Source organism: Syzygium oleosum, unplaced genomic scaffold (assembly GCF_021117445.2).
Source record: "Syzygium oleosum isolate NSW1041296 unplaced genomic scaffold, Sole_v2.1 Sole_v2.20, whole genome shotgun sequence".
NCBI lineage: Eukaryota > Viridiplantae > Streptophyta > Magnoliopsida > Myrtales > Myrtaceae > Syzygium > Syzygium oleosum.
The window spans coordinates 6,223,547-6,241,593 of NW_026607504.1; the positions used below are offsets into that span (position 1 = coordinate 6,223,547).

At 44.7% G+C, this 18,047-nt stretch overlaps 5 protein-coding genes across 6 annotated transcripts in view; 2 read left to right on the plus strand and 3 right to left on the minus strand.

Moving 5' to 3' along the window:
- The window catches only part of LOC115670479 (F-box/LRR-repeat protein 4), a 69,033-nt gene that overhangs the window by 10,714 nt on the left and 40,272 nt on the right, over window positions 1–18,047 (plus strand). The window lies entirely within an intron of this gene.
- On the minus strand, window positions 166–4,290 carry LOC115670432 (protein kinase PVPK-1-like). The gene is made up of 3 exons (XM_056320679.1): window positions 4,009–4,290; window positions 2,091–3,268; window positions 166–1,238 (listed from the first exon to the last, which is right to left on the minus strand). Exons 1-3 carry the CDS (start codon window positions 4,030–4,032, stop codon window positions 362–364), a joined length of 2,079 nt encoding a protein of 692 aa, XP_056176654.1. The 5' UTR covers window positions 4,033–4,290; the 3' UTR covers window positions 166–361.
- Window positions 8,210–11,240, minus strand: LOC115670433 (uncharacterized). 2 transcript variants are annotated; one of them, XM_030591711.2, is made up of 3 exons: window positions 11,001–11,240; window positions 10,752–10,865; window positions 8,210–8,522 (listed from the first exon to the last, which is right to left on the minus strand). In XM_030591711.2, the coding sequence occupies exons 1-3, from the start codon at window positions 11,004–11,006 to the stop codon at window positions 8,343–8,345; spliced, it is 300 nt and encodes a 99-aa protein (XP_030447571.2). In that variant the 5' UTR covers window positions 11,007–11,240; the 3' UTR covers window positions 8,210–8,342. The 2 variants fall into 2 exon arrangements, with proteins under 2 accessions (XP_030447571.2, XP_030447569.2); XM_030591709.2 differs by having other exon boundaries at window positions 11,035–11,237.
- The window catches only part of LOC115670435 (nuclear pore complex protein GP210), a 31,732-nt gene continuing 26,193 nt past the window's right edge, over window positions 12,509–18,047 (minus strand). The window contains exons 37-41 of the mRNA XM_030591712.2: window positions 14,508–14,544; window positions 14,253–14,416; window positions 14,051–14,150; window positions 13,809–13,978; window positions 12,509–13,345 (exon numbers count right to left, since the gene is read on the minus strand). Of these exons, the coding sequence (XP_030447572.2) occupies window positions 12,782–13,345; window positions 13,809–13,978; window positions 14,051–14,150; window positions 14,253–14,416; window positions 14,508–14,544 (1,035 nt within the window). The 3' untranslated portion in view covers window positions 12,509–12,781. The remainder of the gene's footprint in view (window positions 13,346–13,808; window positions 13,979–14,050; window positions 14,151–14,252; window positions 14,417–14,507; window positions 14,545–18,047) is intronic.
- Window positions 15,436–17,040, plus strand: LOC115670334 (peroxiredoxin-2E-2, chloroplastic-like). Its single transcript, XM_030591593.2, has 2 exons — window positions 15,436–15,490; window positions 16,310–17,040. The coding sequence occupies exons 1-2, from the start codon at window positions 15,436–15,438 to the stop codon at window positions 16,915–16,917; spliced, it is 663 nt and encodes a 220-aa protein (XP_030447453.1). The 3' UTR covers window positions 16,918–17,040.

Sequence of the window (18,047 nt, forward strand, 5' to 3'; positions counted from 1 at the left end):
TGTTTCTGCAGAGGGAGCAAATGATAAAGTACGGAATGCCGCCACCCCACAAGTGAAGCTACCCCAGCCAAAATTAAATCCACTTTGATGGATGTGTGGACACGATGTAAATATCGTTTCTCTGAAAGTACAGGTTCATAGAACCCGGCAAAAGGGAGAGCGAGATGATAAAAGAGTGACAAATTCGTTCCTCATTCAATACACTTGGGAGGCCTAGTAACAATGGAGCAGTTACATCCGCTGGTCCATGAGAGTTAGATTCACATTGCTTCATCAATGGACGAGGAACCATTGGAACAAAATACAAGAGATATAACAGAAACTGGTGGGGGACAGAGCGACAGAGAGGAGAGCAGAGCCATTAGAAAAAATCAATCTCTAAATAATTACCCGAAGGTTTCACATCCACGCCTGTCACTTCACTGGCTGATGCCTGTGGAGTACTACTAGCGGGCTTCATCGGAGACTCTGGTGTTACTGGTTTGGGCACATCCGGGGGATTCTCACAACGAATTAGCGCCCAGTTCACGCTCTGAAAGAAGGGGTGCTGCTTGATTTCGGTAGCTCCACGCCTATAAGCGAGCCGATGCTGTGGTTCCTTAACAAGTAACCCTCTGATCAAGTCTCTTGCGGCAAAACTCACACTCGGTGTCTCGGGAAATCTCAAAGGCTGCCCCACAACGTTGATCAGGGTAGCTCGGTTCCCCGCCCCCTTGAATGGGGTCTTTCCAAACAAAAGCTCATAAAGAAAGATTCCGAATGTCCACCAATCTACTGCACTGCCATGTCCTTCACCTTTGATTATTTCAGGTGCCAAGTACTCATGTGTACCAACAAAGGACATAGATCGAGCATTGGTAGGTTCTGCAATGAGCTCAGGGAGAGGGCTCACTTGGTGATATATTTCGGTCCTGGGTTTGTTCTTCTTTTCCTTTTTGCTCTTGCTTGAAAATAAGCGTGGTGTGAAACATGCAGGTTGGATGCAATCTGGTTGCATTACACAGGTTGGTTCGATGCAAGCGGGCTGAACGCAGAATCCCGAGCTCTTCGACTCAAGGCTTGAGTTTGACGATTTGACCAGAGTGGGGGAGACAGCACATCTTAGAGAGAGATCGAAATCTGAAAGCATTATGTGCCCATCTTCCCTAACTAAAACATTCTCTGGTTTAAGATCCCTATAAATGATCCCAAGCATATGCAAGTACTCCAAAGCAAGGAGAACTTCCGCCACATAAAACCTGCGAAGCAGAGGATTCATGAAGTTATGAGCAACTGTAGTTGGCAAATGATATTATGTCTGCGGGTGAATAAACAAAAAAAGTTCAGCTCCTAGCAATTAAAAACATCATCTTTATCATCATTGTCATTATCTCCAGATAAATTTTAAAAAGTTGGCAAAGGAGATCATGTCCACTTGGACAATAATCTATTCATCAAAAGAGTCCCATGCAGTTCAACAAGACCCATTATGGATGGGAGAAATTACTGAAAATCGAATCAACAACTAAGCTTAAACATCTTCACCATGTGTAAAATGTAAATGTGATGAATACGTGTATTCAAGTGGTGAGGCAGTCGGGCTTAAAAAGACATTATTGGAACAATCTATTAGCTAACAAAATTCGAGTTCTACAGCCAGAGTCCAAGTTGGCCTGAATACAATCAGGCAGGGAGACGAGATTTCACAATATGGAAAAACACAGAGATCTAATTTGAAGAAGCAGCAACATGAAACAGTAAAGGAAATAATTGGAAGTCCCCAGTCAATTAGAATTATGCCTCCTTTTTTAGATTATAAACAAAGTCAGATCCACCAATCCAGAAAATGAAAAAAACTAATGATCATTGACATTGCTTCGGTTCATATCCGGTCCACTAAGTTATGGGACAATAGCAGGATGGTTTACACGAGGTGAAATCCTTAAGTTTGAAATACAGAAAGTACAGATTCAAGTTTCAACTTCTTCCTGGCCTGGAAAGAAGCTCCATAGCAACCACTCTTCCTCCAAAAGCCTTATTTATAACATTTTCTGTAATCCTAAATGACATTTATTTGTCAACAAGTAGCAACAGAAAAAACATGTACTCACCTGGCAGCATGCTCGGAAAAATATTTTCCTGGTTGCCTTTGCCGGAGTGCATGCAGGTCCCCCCCAGGGCAAAACTCCATTACCAGGCAAGTGAACCTCACAGTCTCAAAGTGTGCATACAAAGTCGGAAGGAAGGGATGATCCAGAGACTGCAATATCTCCCTCTCTGTCTGAGCCCTCAGAAGCTTCTTCCGACCGGCCAAAGCTTCTTTATTCATGACCTTTGTGGCAAAATAACTTCGGGTGCCTTTCAACTCAGATAGATACACACTGCCTATATCTCCACACCCCAATTTCTTCAAGAACCTGAAGGTATCCAACCCCAATGCCCCGAAACGAGATCGCACAGCTTGGATTGCTTCCCATCTCGTGTCATTTGCCTTGTGAGGCTTGTACATGGCGCTGCTGAAACTGCTTGAGCTGCTCTCATCGCTGACATCACTCCCCGTACTGCCCCTGTAAAGGCTGGTTTTCCTGCTCTCAATAAAGTCGCATGAGTTGCTAACGTCTGCACTTTCACCCGATTTCTCAATACTGCTCACACATTCACTGACTTCCGTGTTGGTGAAGCTCTGTTTTGCCTCTGCATACAGAGTGGCAGAATACATGCTGTTTTGAGGGCTAGTGCAAAAATTTGCTTTCGAGAGAGATGCCAACTGACTGCTCGATAGGCCAGAAATTCCTTTACATGCACCAAAAACACGGCTTTCAGGCTCCACCAAGCCACTTGTATCAGAGTTCTCAGAATCATCAAAGACTAGCTTCACGGAAGATTTGGTTTCTGCCATTTTACTGTCCCGTTTAGAACTTCCCGACGATTTATCAATAACACCATTCGGGATTACTTGTTCGGATTTCCCCTTGCTTAAATTGTAAGCTTGTCTTGCCAAGCTTGGCAATTCTTCGCTTTGCATGCCACTTTGGGCCGATTTCTGCGACTGCTTCTCACTGCTAAGCGAACCATTTGGGTGCCGGATCGGCCTCACGCCAGAACTAGGCGTACTTGCAGAGGATGCAGTAGACGATCCATTTCTAGATTGTCTAGGAGAGGGAGGCCGAGATGGCCGAGGAGTACTTGATGTCGAAGGCACGTTATTCCCTATCAAAGCTGCCGAATTCTGAGTCTTTGGTATGGGATTCAATTCATCAAAGAGAGGCTCCATAAAAGCAATTTGATACTGAACCAGAATTAAATCCCAAGGTCAGAGCTATGAGCGACACCTCCTTCAGCTAAAGCTGCTCGCTACAGAATATTCAGCCTATTCGTCATTCTGGACACAAGTAACTGTTACAAGACAATCGACCATTTTCAGGTAAGACATAAATTCCCCAGAACAAATACACATCCCGTAGAAATAACTAATCCACGAAAAAGAAAATGCATCTCAAGCAAGATATGACTCAATGAAATCAAAAAGAAATATTGCGTGCCTGACCAGAAAATCAAGATACACAACGTGACTCACAATCCACTGAATGTCAACATCTCCATTATCAAAAGAAGAAGAAGAGGAAGAAGAAGAAGAAGAAGAAGAAGAATTAGAGGAAGAAGGAGAGGAAGAATGTCAGCACCGTACAAATGAATCAACAGCTTGAGTTCCCTACAAGTAGACAGACGCTGTAGACCACATTGCTTCGACAATTCAATCAACCCCATCAACAATCTTGGCGAGTAAACAACTGCCCCATCTAAGTCACTCAAGAAACGAGCTCGAAGCAAACGGAAAAAAAAAAAGGGGTTCGGCTTAAACCATCCGCCAAATGATGGCGTCAATGAAAAACCAAAACGCGATGCACATCATTGCCGAACCCATCAAGAAACGGAGAGAGAGAGAATCACGCTGCAGCTCTTTTCAAGCCAACAAAACCCATTGAGAAAAAGAAGAAAAGAAAATCAAGGAAGAGGCAAAAGGGTTACCCGATCAAAGATGGGAGGGATCATCAATGCAGAAGAAAGGCGAGGACCCCGTGACCCCAAGAGGGAAAAAAAGGGGGGGGGGGGGAGGCAAGAATCATGAGACCCGCCAAGACGAGAGAGGAAAGGAAAGAACTTGAGGAGGGAAAGTGATGCAGCTTTGGGAGTGTGTCAATGGGTGTCTTTCTGTTTCGGCGGAGAGCGATTTAGATCGGATCGGAACAGAGAGAGAGAGAGACACAGAGAGAGAGAGAGAGAGGAGAGAGGAGAGAGATTGAATGATGATTATCAGTGAAGATGATGAATATAATCTTTCTCTTTCTGGGAGAGGGAAAAGGGGAAAAAAGGTTCTCCGTCGTTTAATGGGTGGAAGATTTTTGAGATCAGCAAAAAAATAAGAATGAATGGTGCTAAATATGCACTCAAAATAAATAAATAATTTTCGCCTTTTAAGATGGCAATAACATCTTCTTCTTCTTCTTTTTTTTTTGTTTTTGTTTTGTGAGAGGTGATTTTTCTTGTGATCGCTTTGTAAAATAAATTTCCACGGGTCCGATATTTTTCAACATGAAATGATCGATTTTCAAAGCGGGGTTGATTATGTCGATTGCGACTCGAAGAAAACACCGATTCGATCTGGAATCGACTCGCTTTGATTTTCCAAGACCTTTGACGAGGAGGAAATCGCGGAATTATTACGCGGGCATGGGATTGGTTTTAGAGGGTCGAACCTGAATGGTCTTGTGGGGCGCGTAGAATAGTTTGGGGAAGTGTCGAGCATCTACCGGCGTCGAGTTGAACACTCACAAATGATCTCATCTCAGGGACAGTGACGTCTAGCCCGATGTTGATATATATATATGTGTGTGTGTGTGTGTGTGTGTGTGTGACATTGAATGCGACTTGATAGTCTACCATGTTTTACAATACGGTTTCGAAAACCCTTTGGAGGTTAGAGATGGACATCATACATTTTTTTGGTCGATCTTTGGATGCGACTTGGTTAGACACTTCGAGTAGCAAATGGCTCGGGCAATATAATATTTTGTTTAGTTGTAGTGGCACAGCTTATCGACCTCTTTACAAAGACATGGATCATCAATTGGATCTCGCAAATCTTTAAAACTTATTTTGATTTCTGTACGTAACTTTTCGCATTTAACTCAATAAATAATTATTGGTAAAAAGAGAAAAGCAAAGAATGCCAATTGGAGCGGTCTTTTCTAACATTTTTGGATGTTCCCTAGGGCTTCTTGTTCTTGAAATTGTAAAACAATTAAGAAAAAGAGGAGTTCCTCGAGTGGATGGAAAGAATGTGATTTTGGGGGCACTCTAGGGAACATTTTCTTTTTGTTTGCAAATCCAATGATCCAATCTTATATGTCATTTCAACTTTAGCTATCCAATTGGGATATTGATATCATACTATTTCGCATTTTCTAGAGTGGTAATGTCGAGTAATGCTGATTACGGGAAAATACCAAAAAAGTCTTAAATCTTTCGACGGAACCAATACTGTTCTAAGCCTTTTGTATACGTGCCAATTGAGTTCATTCGACTATCTTACGTGGCAAGATCGACGTTAGGGTAGACAATTTTTAATGGTTTAAAAAAAATTATAATTTGAATTATTTTTTCTTTCCTTTCATTTTGGTCGCGCGAGGCCGCGACGAGGGCCTCCAAGTCCCAGGCCCCGCTGGTTGCAATGGCCTTACCTAGGGCCATCGCGACCCGTTCGGCTCTGGGGCAAGGCGGCCCTTGCCCTATCCGACAAAAATGATAGGAAAAAAGAAAAAAAAAATAATGAAATAATATGAAAGAAAAGAACAAGCGATGAAAAATTGTCAAAATATTATTTGAAGATGTTCACGTCCACGTCGGACCACGTCGGATGGATACCGTCCACGTTGGCAATTTCCGATCAAAATTGGCCAGATGGATTCAATTGGTATCAATGTGAAAATGTTTATTCCTAAATTGGATTAATTGTAAGTTTTAGGACCGAATCGGTACTAACGCAATATGTTATGCACTTTTTTCGGTACTTTTTCTTATAACATTGCTTAAACCAAAACAAGGTAACACCTAGGGTAAGCTCTATTGCACGACAGCATAACGGTTATTACATTACAATCTTATTCTAATGATGGTCAAGAGAGATTGAAACGCAAAGATTTGGATCTTCCTTAGAAACCAGCCCAAACAAAGCACATCAACAAAAGCTATAAACTCCCCCGAGAACCAACCGCCCACCTACTAAAAAACTAGATAGTCCTTGCAAGAGCTGTCCCATTTCTTTCCTTTTTTTTAAGAAAATTTTGTTCCTCCCCTTAATTTAATCCTCAATTTGGACATTTGGAGAGGACCAAAGATTCTCTCCTTTTTTTTAATATTAAAAGTTTTTCCTTTTCATCATAATTTGAAAAACAGCTCGATATAATTATTACTTCATGTGGTGATCTAGCTACCATGGAAAATTTTTAAATTGGTGCATACCCATTGTCCTCATTAGCCAGACTCTGCCCGATTGATGGAGCCCGGATCAGGTTTTTATATCGGATTCGGATTCAAAGGCTACATTGGAGGTTCATGCATTGTTTTCGTTTACGCTGCATCAACACGGAATGAATCAAGGAAATTCGAGGGGAGGGGGCAATATGGTTGACGGCAAATTTGACAAAGGGGAAAGGTTACGAAGATGGGTTATTATTCTCCATGGACATTATTATGAGGATTTTGTAATTGCGACGTAATGCGTGGATTTAAGATCCCGCAGAGGGCCCGTTATAGCACCGCTTCGACCTATTGATTCGAGGTAGGCGAGGTCCATCACCATAAGAAATTCGAAACTCATTCGCACGAGTCGGATGCGCGATACTACGGCAAACAGATTCGACCTCATAATCCCGTGCCGGAGAAATAGCGTGACTTGGACCGCCACCATGCCGCCGCGGCCGCCTCCCTTGCCACCGACCACCTCCACCACCACCACCACTGCCGGTGTGAGGAGAAATTATAAATACAGAGTCACCTCTAGAGATCACATGGGAGAAAGCAAAACTCACACCAAACCCCAAATTCATACCATCCACGAGAACGAGGAGGGGAGGGGGTGATGGCGGGGGGGGGGTCACATGCTCGCACGTGAGCACGTGGCCGGCTGTCGTGCGCTCCCCCCTTCCCGGCGCCCCGTGCTAAGATACGCCGGAGGCGCTCGATAACCCAAGAGAGATTTACTATTAATGAAATAACGGATGATGCGCGCGCGCGCTCGCTCTCTGTGCGGGTGTGCCCGTAGCAATTTCTCGCCCCCTCCCTTCTCCTCCCCTCGTCCTTTTTACTACGGGCGCTCCCGACATAAAGCGTGGGGGGACCCAAAACGAAGGGGTGAGCGGTGGTGGGGGCCCACGTGCGTGTCTGTCCGTGTAGGGCTGACGGTGAGCAGCGGGAAAAGGCGCGCATCTGGTTGTTGGGGGTGGTCCCCCCCGACGATAGCGACACACTCATTTCGCACGTGGGGCCCCTCCGGCATTCCGATCGGACGGCCGACGACGGCTCCTCCCGGCGGGAGGGCCCCTGACCGATGGGCGCCCAGATGCCGACACGTGTGACGGTTCGATCCGGGGGGGGGAGGGGAAGTTCCGCTTTGGATGTTTTTTCCAACACCCCCGAAAAAGAAAGGGGGGGGGGAGGGGGGCAATAAAAAAAGTTGGGCCCACTCGCGGAAATAGAGTAAGCCCATTATCGAGAATATGTCTTGACAAACCAATTCACCATCGGGTAAGACCGATAACGATACGAGCAAATTCCAATTAGTGATCTCGGGTTGGATCGAATCAATCCGGGCAGAAATTCCGTGAGAATTTGGGTTCCTCCTAATCTCGTCGCTCCTTGAATAGGGTTGGAGCCGGTACGGTTTATGGCGTTGTAGACCGTCTCGAAGGAGCGATGATTGCTTGTGCAAATTGCTCCAAAATGAAGAGGGTATCGGGATTTTCTGCCGGCGACGTGATGGGGCGATGCTGCAGTCGGTCTGGTCCACATCATCGCCCGCAGAATTTAGTAGAGCAACCCGATATTAATTAAGATGATGATCTCATGACTCCCTCTTGAGTTGATATCATCCAAAAAGTCAAGGTCCATTCTTTTACCTGCTCAGGACAAAGCTTCCGTGATTGCATACATCAGCAATAGACAACGGAGCTGGGTATGGAGAATGCACTCTCTTTCGTAATTCTCAGTGCATAGATGAACGTAACAAGATACATACATTCAGAATACCGGATTATGAGCAGAGCCTCGATAAACTGGAGCCCGAGCATGGAGGAGAATAGATGTCAAGATTGCTCGTACAGACTATCCAAATACAAGTTCAAGATGTATCTTCCCGTCGATAAGACATCGAGCCTCTTCTCGCTAGGCTCGTACTTCCCCTTCCGGAGCTGATAGCGGTGAGTCACGGCGGAGATTGTATAGGCCTGGCCCTCGATTGTCACGCTCTCGCCGCATTGCAAGTTCTGCCAGGAATTACCACCAGGGAAAAAAAACGGAAACATGAGACTGAATATCCCATAAGCAAGAGAATGCTTTTTAACTATGCACGTAAAACTAGATAAGACCTACCAAGCCACCTGATAGAATAACCAGAATGTGCTACTACCAGAAATTGAAGGATGGAACAAGAACACAACACAAAATTTCCACGGCCAACTTCTGTCTTCAATATTTGGAGCAAGGGCCACGCACATTCACAAGTGCCAAAGGTAACAGCAAGTCATGGGCCATCACTAAACTTCACAAAATGATTTAGTACCCCATCTTCACCTAACTAGGGTAGATCCAGATTATGAACAATTATTTGGGGCTATATCACAATGTCTCTCTCATTATCGAATGGATAAGAAGAGATAAAGCTTGTTCCCTTCCCCTGAAAACCAATATGTCCAACCATTTTTCATAAAAATTCCAGTGCCTTCCAGAGGGATACACAAAAACGAAACCGTTATTGCACGTAAGAAAACTGGTTTGGTTTACCCTTCAAGTATAACTATACCTTTTGATGTTCTGGTAGTTTCCACTCTGCACTTTACAGCTTTACAAGGAAACAAAAACTTCACGTGAGTCTGTACTCGTTAATCATTTCTCACCGATATATAACCCGCATCAATGTGATATCATATTTTGACATGATATTCCCACACGTTTTACTTGATTTTATATGCTTAGACCTTGTTCCCTAAGGATTTAGATTTTGCCCTAGCTTTGGAAGTGCATTGGTTTGCCCTTAATTTCATATTTTCAGAGGATCATGAGTATCTGAAAAGAAATTCGGTCTGAACTCTTAAGTTTCCACTGTAAATTGCATGTACTTTTCTATCTCCCTTGATTTTCTTCCGTTTCTACTTTTTTGCGTACTAGATGATTAACAAAAGCTCCATATTCAGCATCTCAACAACATGCTATGAGAGCACTTAAAAAACATGATGTCCAGAATGCAAAGTCTTCTCTAATTACATTGCACGACTTAACGAATTTTGACCAGTGCCAAGTCATTGTCATCTTTTAATTGGCGGCTCAGTGCTGCGGTAGTGCATGGCAACCATATTTCAACCTAGGATTCCTTCTGACAATTATTGATAGCAAAAGAGAATAAACTAATCAAGGAACACTTTTTAATACCTACAAAACAAAATCAACGACAGTGATGAAAAATTTTATCCTCTCACTGTGGTTGAGTTGATAATCTTTCATTGTGATGTTCTGTTAAGTACCATTTCTACAATTATTCTATCTTAGCACTGACATCAGACTTTCATTTAACAGCACCATATCATCCGCAAAGAGCATACACAGGGGAAGAAAATCTCAAATGTGCTAGGCAACCTCTTCAAACAGTAATCCAAAAATATACACAGACAAAAGTGCACCTCAAAGTAGACTATTGCTATTAAAATCCTTTGTAACACCTCTCTTGGTTGTCACTGAAATAATGACTACATCAAATATGGCCTTGTAACTTGGATATATGCAACTTGTAACACCTTTATCCAAAATCCTCAAGAAACTATGTATGGAACTCACTATAGGCTTGTTCCAAATCTATGGAACCATGTGCAAATTCCTTTTCTTCCAACAAGTCTCTCCATCAACTACCTCAAAGACAGAAGGCCTTCATAGTTCATTGTCCTAGCTTAAAGCCAAATAACATTCTCATAATAAAGAATACGCTGCCCAACTTACGCTGCACTGAGTCAGTGCAATCCCTCTAAATTCGGCATAAACTTGGATACACCTCCTGAAACACCCAGAAAGAAAAAAATAAAATTCTCTTTTGCACTCAATAGGTCCCTAGTAGATGGTCAAACAGAACAACCCAGGTAGCGCTTCTTCAAATGGCAAGCTTATCAACGAACATGGGAATGAGTATGGTCGACTGCCAGCTAATTGCCCACATTCTAAATTCCAAATCTTAGGGTCCAACACCTCCATTTCACCACATACACAGTTCAAATTTGACAAAAAATGCCTCATATACAGAGCAAGATAACTCTAAAATATTGAATTTTTCATACAAAGTTCGCTTCGATCGCCTTTACTTGCGAACGCCCAACAGATCATGTTACACTCTAAAATCCCACGACAGCAATTCAATCAACTGAAAAAACAGGGGACACATACAAAGCAATCACGACAGCATCAGCCCCCGAATCAAACACTAAAAACAACCGAATTTTTCCCAAACTGACCGAGGGAAAGCAACGGACGCCGAGACTCCTGGGAGGAGGGGTGATCTCGACAACCTTGTAGGGGTGGCGACTATCTCTTTCACGATCTTTCTTCCTGCAGGAGATATGAAGGCCCTGCGCGCGAGCAAAAACCGACCACGTAAAAAAGCCGGCGACTTTTCGAGACGTCAACCTCGTTCACACGCACCCATTCCGTAAAAATTACGGATTTCGAAATTCAACGAACGAAAAAAAAAAGGGGGAAAAAACCTCCATGGAAATGGTGAAATGCTGAATGTCGCACCTTCGGGTGATGGGTGCTCCAGTTCCCCAAAACCATCGCCATTCTGGTTCGTCTGTCGTCGTCTCTTACCTGAGACTCAGAGAGAGAGAGAGCTTGAGCTTTTTTCTGGTCCGAAGCAGCTCAAAAATCGCAGAGAGACCAGACGGAGGAAGAGGGAGAGAGAGAATAGAAGCCAGAAAAAATGAAGAAAAATCGAAGATCGTTTCCGAATTATTTTTCCAGCTGCGAAATTAGTGCATTTCGGGCAGCCTTGCTCTCGGGTCGGGTCGGGTAAATCGGGCCCAGATTTGACTGAACATTATTGACAGTGTGTAGAGGTGACTAGAAAGGGAGGAAGAAAAAGGTACTTTTGGTGATCAAGGAAATGATACGAATGGGATTGAGATATTAATGTCGGATGAATGCTGACGAGGAAGAAGAAATGGAAGGGATACGTCATAAATATCTTTTTGCACATTTAAAATTGCGTACGAAATAAGGATAGAAGTGGGAAGGAAGAAGACATTTGTTTATTAATAAACCTCACCCGATCCCTTCGTTCTCGGACGACTTTGGAGATTTTCAATTTGGACGTAAATAGCGACCTTTACTAATTTCTCCCGTTCGCTCCTAATCCTTTCTCTCCTCTCTCTCTCCCTCTTATCCAATTAAGACTCTGTTTTTCGGAGTTCTTTCTCTTTCTCTTGATCTTTCCTACCAAACAGCGTGTAAGTTCCTTTTCTCAATTTGCCTGTTCAGTAGACTTTATTAGGTAAATCCTGTCGCATTATCAGGCTTATCGACAAATCTAGGGCGAGCATCCGTTCTGGCCGGATCAACCGATTTTCAGGTGAACCAGGTATGTCCATGAATAAAACCATGGAACTGGCCTTGACCAAGTTGCTTCCAGTTTCTGGATCGAAAACCAACCTACCATAAAGCCGACCAAACTCTAAACGAATCTAATAGGCTGCACTTGCTTTGATCTTGCAGACTAAATAAATTCACTCCTTGTCCATGTACATAGTTAACTACAAGTAATAGCTTGATAGTGTCATGGTTATCTCGGGCTTTTGGTGACGATTATCTGTGCTAGGCTTGGTTTGTCACGTCTTAAGACAGTTTCCCCAGCCCAGCTATGTACAAGTTCGAAGTGCAAGAAGTGCATAAGCCAGATAAGCAGACCAAGCTCCGGAAGAGTCCTGTACATGATATGTCTCGCCCAACCCACATTTCTCAAAGTTCACGAATGTCTTGTATTTGCTCAAAACGAAAAAGCAAAATCAAGAACTCTGCACCAAAAAGAATACCCAACTCGAAATGATTCGCATCAAAAAGTTGCACGGAAAACAGGATGAGATAAGAAATATTCAACGGGACTGACTACAGTCGATAATCAAACAAACAGATTAGCAGAAAGATTGTACAGAACAACACAGAAACTCATTACCAGCGTCTTTCAAGATGCAGGAATGAGCAGAGAAAAATACCCATCTGCAGAATTTGCAGTTCATTGACGTCCAAGGAGTTTGAAGATAAATAGAAGACCGGATCTCTTAGATTTCAGTCCTAGAAAAATAAAAAGAAAGAAAAACGTAATAGATGGATCTTTTTGCCTTCAAGATGACAAGGTCCCTTTGTCGACATGATTAAAGAACTTGAGAGCATATAAGCTGGACTCAGACAAAAAGATCAAATGCTACAGGATGAGAAAATCTCATTTTGCCGCTACACTTTAACCCTCAAGCATCTTCATTTCAATGAGATTCTACCTCCCATAAGGATGATAACGGCCACTTCCCGCACCACCATATCCCCCTCTACTTCCATAAAAGCCACTTCCACTGCCACCTCCGTAGCCACCTCCAAGGCCAGCATCATAACTACCCCCGCCATAGCCACCACCAGCACCCCCTGCACCAGCACCACCGCCATATCCTCCATAGCTCTCACCGGGACCGCCATAAGCACCTCCAAAGTCATATCCTCGGCTCAAACCTCCACCAGCACCACCACCACCACCGTAACGACTAGCATAACCCATTGATGGATCTCCTCGGTAGGCCCCCATGCCGCTGCCGCCGCTGCCTCCAGCATATCCTCCATATCCACCAAAGTCACCGGCACCATATCCCCCATAACCCCCAGCCCTTCCGCCATAGGCTCCACCAGTCCTGTAGCCACCAAAGCCGCCACCACCTCCATACCCACCTCCGTATCCACCATGAGCATCTCCATAGCCACCACCATATGCAGGCCTGGAATCAGAGTAACGTTTAGATGGTGCAGGCGGGGCATTTGGTTTCTTTGGCTCAGCCTTCTTGATCTCCACCTGGTGAGACAGAATATGAGAACATTCAGCAAGCATAACGAGTGAATTCAGGTGAAACGAACATTACCATTCTCTGACAATCAGCAGGACTAGTGACAAGCAAAATTAAACTTTTACATGATATATGTGACGTGGCCATGTGACAGAAAACCCAAAGTTCAAATATCTCTCCACCATTATATGAGTATCATTCAGACTCAGAGGAGCAATTCTGTGGAATTCTAGTAGAATAGGGTACTTCACTATTGTACAAACAGGTTCACTGTAGGACAATCTCGGCACTTTACAGTGATCTCTTGGTTATGATATGAATTTCGGATACTCTCAGAACTCCGATGCTAAGGAATGCTTCATTGTATATAAACATATACTGAAAAGATGTCCTAGCTCAAAATGAAAAAGATCAGCATGAATATCAGCACAATGCCTTAACTAGCATATACAAATTAGGAAACCAGATCACCTGAGCACCAGCCAGCTCAAGCCTATTGCCCTTGGCCAAAAGATCATCTACAGCTAGCTCTGATTCGAAAGTTATAAACCCAAACCCACGAGAACGATTGGTAGAATGGTCTCTCATGATCTGGTGTTCTTTGACCTCGCCAAACTGTGTAAAGAAGTCCTTGAACTCATCTGTCAGTAAAACAAGTAGTTCAGACCAGTGCTTTCCATGACACAAGCAAAACTTCACCAAAATAATGTTACCTTCAGTCACAGCTGTAGGAATTCCACCCACAAAAATCTTCTTGGTCTTAAAATCCCTGGAGCCAGCAGCCCCCTTTGGAATAGTACGCTTAATTTCGACCTATGATCCAACACAGAAACTACTCATCCAACCAAATCAAGCACAAAAGCTTGTAATTACAAAACAAATCCAGATGTGCACACAAAAAGGGTTTGAACAAACCTGTTTCCCATTAATAATATGAGTCTCCTCAATGACTTTATCGACAACAGAGGGATCTGCATAAGTCACAAACCCGAATCCACGAGGCTGCCCAGTCTTCCGGTCCCTCATTATGACGGAATCCGTAATATCACCATATTTACCAAAGTACTTGACAAATTGTGCTGCATAAACAATATAAGCAATCCGTTCATCCAAGTCACGTGTTTTAAACAACTGATACATCGGAAAGCTGATCCAATACGAACAACTAACCAGTAGTCGTCTCTCTTGCTAAACCTCCTATAAAAATCTTTCTGCAATTACATTTACACTAAAATTAAAAAACAGATAAAAAAATGCGTACCTAATCAGCAGCTACTAGAAAGACTAGTAAACTAGTTCTAAAGCACAGTTAACAGAAAAGGCTGCATCAGTTTCTGATACAGCAACTTCAGCTAAACTGAAGAAAAAGAAATCCACTGCTTACGAAGCGCCGTGAGCCTGAAAAAAGATTATCTGACTACAAACCCCGAGCATTAAATTCAATACACCCACACCCACCAAGAAATAGCAGCAATTAATAGCATCTATCAACAAACTAAACTTAGGGTGAAACCCAGGAAAACAACCTCCTTGCTTTTTTAATATCCGGGCGCATCAAGATAAACTGACGGATGGCAAATGCTTCATGTTTACTTTCATAGTCCTTACGCTCCCCGGAACAAAAAAGAACCGATCGCCGGAAAGTTTCCTCTTTCCTGAACTATTGGCCATTTTGAAAAACTCTTCTCTCTGCAAAACCTTCTGCCCCAAAACAAAACAGTTCCGACGGAAACGATTTCTGAGCGCATTTTTTTCCGTCGGAACAATTTTCCCAAGAAACGGAGCAATCGAAAAGCAATTACTTACTTTTTCCTTGCAGCGTAAAGTTCCCTTCTCATTCAACCAAACGTATCCGTACAACCCGACAAAACGAAACCCTAACCACATAAAGAAATAGATAGGAAAAAGGCTCGAGCTTTTCCAACGCTCTACTTCGCGGCACGTGCGGGCAGAGGGGGCGCCGGCGGAACAAAGGGGAACTCACCCGGGGCTAGCTCCGTCGCCGGAGTGGGACTGCGACTTGTCCTCCTCGACGTGGTCGGATTGATTGAGGTCGCCGCGCTCCCCGTCGATCTCCACGTCCCTGTCTTGGAGGTCCATGCGGTCCGGCGAGCTCGGGAAGAGAGCGGCGGTACCGGCGGTGGTTGCAGAGCGTTAGGGCTCCGAGGAGGAGGAGGAGGAAGAAGGAGAGGAGGAGGAGGAGGGACGGAGACGAGAGAGAGAGAGAGAGAGAGAGAGAGCGGCAAGAAGTGCTTCAGCGTTTCGTGGTTTTAAAGCCCTAAAGAAACCCCCCCCCCCCCCCCCAAAAAAATGCAAAGATGCTGCTGGTTGGCTCGGTGAAAAGGCTGGTTGCTGTTTTATAAAAGGACTTTCTTCCTCCTCGTGCTTTGCTTATTTTGGATTAGGAAAAGACCACCAAAAACCTTAAATTATATCACCCGTAATATATTTATCCTGAATTTTTTTTTATGATATTAAAAATCCCAAATTATACTATCTATGACACATTTACCCCAATATACTTTAGTCCATGGGCATTTTCATCTTTTTTGCTTTTTCTTTTTTTTTTCCTTTCCGGCGTCGGGCGAGAGCTGCCCTCGCCGGATCTGGCGAGGGCGACCCTCGCCGGCGTCGGGCGAGCATCGCCCTCGCTCGCGCTCAGCAGGCGGCCTCGCGCGCGGCGAGGGCCACCTCGTCGGAAAGGAAAAAAAAAGAAAAAGCAAAAAGACGAAAATGCCCATTGACTAAAGTACATTGGGGTAAATGTGTCACAGATAGTAGGAGTGTCAATCAAACCCGCGCCGGCCCGGCCCGACCCGCGCCGGCCCGGTCCGGCCCTAAAATTTGGGGTATTTTGGGGTCGGGCCTTGATTTTATTCAAATATGACCCTAAAATTTGGGGTTTCATTAGGGTTGGGGTATTTTAGGGTCGACCCATTGACACTCTGGGCCGACCCATTTCCCTCTCTCAGTCTCTCTTCCCTTCTCTCTCCCCTCTCTGGCGCTACGCCGCCGCTCCTCCCCCCTCGCCGTCCCCTGCCGCCGGTCCCCCGGCAAGCCCCTCCTCCTCTCCATCGCCACCACCCGCGCCGCCATCTCTGTGGGCGACAGGCTCCCCGACGCCACCCTCTCCTACTTCGACCCCGCCGGCGAGCTCCAGACCACCACCGTCTCCGCCCTCACTGCCGGGAAGAAGTCGATCCTCTTCGCCGTGCCGGGGGCCTTCACCCCGACCTGCTCGCAAAAGCACCTGCTAGGGTTCGTGGAGAAGGCCGGGGAGCTGAAGGCCAAGGGCGTGGACAACATCGCTTGCATCTCCGTGAACGACGCCTTCGTGATGCGGGCGTGGAAGGAGAACCTGGGCATCGGCGACGACGTCATGCTGCTGTCGGACGGGAACGGGGACTTCACGAAGGCGATCGGGTGCGAGCTCGACCTGAGCGACCAGCCGGTGGGGCTCGGGGTGCGGTCGCGGCGGTACGTGCTGCTCGCGGAGGACGGCGTCGTGAAGGTGCTCAACCTGGAGGAAGGCGGGGCCTTCACCTTCAGTGGTGCCGAGGATATGCTCAAAGTCCTGTAGATGCTTTCAAGTTTCCATTTTTTTTCTTTTCTTTTTGGGGCTTTGAACTTGGCTGTCGTTGGCTGGTATTAAGGGGTGAGGTTCTTGTTGGGTTTTGAGCTTGATGAAGTTTTCATTCCTGACTTGTGCCTAGCTAATAAATTGAGATGGAGTTGGAACTGCGGTTTGATGCAGACACAATGAACAAGGATTTTGCTTCTGGGATTCCAAGATGTTGCCTTTCTTTTGTATTGATTTCGTGAGGATGATGATGAGGATGATGATGTCGTTCCTGAGTTCAGCAGTATAAGAGTCAACGGGTGTTCTGGTGCTGGCAATCGCATTGTGAATTGCAATTCACAGTCGCAAAAAAAAAAAAAAAAAAAAAAACCCAAAAGCCCGGCCCGACCCAACCCGGCCCGACCCCGGGCCTTGGGGTGTACGGTGAACAGGGTCCTGGGTGGATCTGGGCGGGTCAAGTATGACCCTGTAGGTTTCGGGTCGGGTCGGGTATCAAGAAAGCCCAACCCGACCCGACCCATTGACACCCCAAACAAATAGTATAGTTTGGGGTTTTTGGTGTCATAAAAAAAGTTCAGAGTAAATGTGTCACAGATGGCATAGTTTGAGGTTTTTTGTGGTCTTTTCCCTTTGGATTATTCCTATCTCCCATCATATAGTTCTTCCGAAAAATCAATCCTATGGACCTATACATATTATGTATTTATTTGTATATATAGTTATCTTTTTTTCTTGGTAGGAACTTGTGAAAGAATTATTACTCCTAGAAGTAGATTAAAAAAAACTGGGAATTAGCATGGTACCCATTATTTTTGGCACAAAATTAGCATGGTACTTTAATAACCCTGTTAAAGCTGCTTTTGGGAACGGCTTTTCCAAATGCCTTTAGGCCGCTAAAGGCAGAGTTTTTTGAAAAAGCATTGGGATAAATGAGATTGTATTTCTAAAGCCCTCTCAGGTCCCTTAGCCAGGGCGGGTTCATAGGAGCTTGGGCTTTGGCAATTCCGAAATACTAGTACATTTTATTCTTTCAATTCTAGCCTCGCCAGATACCCGAAAATGCCCTCGCCACATACCACCTCGTGACATGTTTGCCAGCGACACCATATTTGACCGTCAGCGAGCCGGAT

Bases quoted from the DNA above. Each gene is read 5' to 3' on its own strand.
- LOC115670432 (XM_056320679.1), bottom strand. From the start codon at position 4,032: ATGATCCCTCCCATCTTTGATCGG. The intron at 3,269-4,008 runs GTAACCCTTTTG...ATTCTGGTTCAG, and splicing joins TCCCTCCCATCTTTGATCGG to TATCAAATTGCTTTTATGGA. The intron at 1,239-2,090 runs GTGAGTACATGT...TCTGCTTCGCAG, and splicing joins TTTTCCGAGCATGCTGCCAG to GTTTTATGTGGCGGAAGTTC.
- LOC115670433 (XM_030591709.2), bottom strand. From the start codon at position 11,076: ATGGCGATGGTTTTGGGGAACTGGAGCACCCATCACCCGAAG. The intron at 10,866-11,034 runs GTGCGACATTCA...GCTCGCGCGCAG, and splicing joins GGAGCACCCATCACCCGAAG to GGCCTTCATATCTCCTGCAG. The intron at 8,523-10,751 runs GTCAGTTTGGGA...AATTCCTGGCAG, and splicing joins GCGTCCGTTGCTTTCCCTCG to AACTTGCAATGCGGCGAGAG.
- LOC115670334 (XM_030591593.2), top strand. From the start codon at position 15,436: ATGCGGTCCGGCGAGCTCGGGAAGAGAGCGGCGGTACCGGCGGTGGTT. The intron at 15,491-16,309 runs GTTAGGGCTCCG...TCCCTCTCTCAG, and splicing joins ACCGGCGGTGGTTGCAGAGC to TCTCTCTTCCCTTCTCTCTC.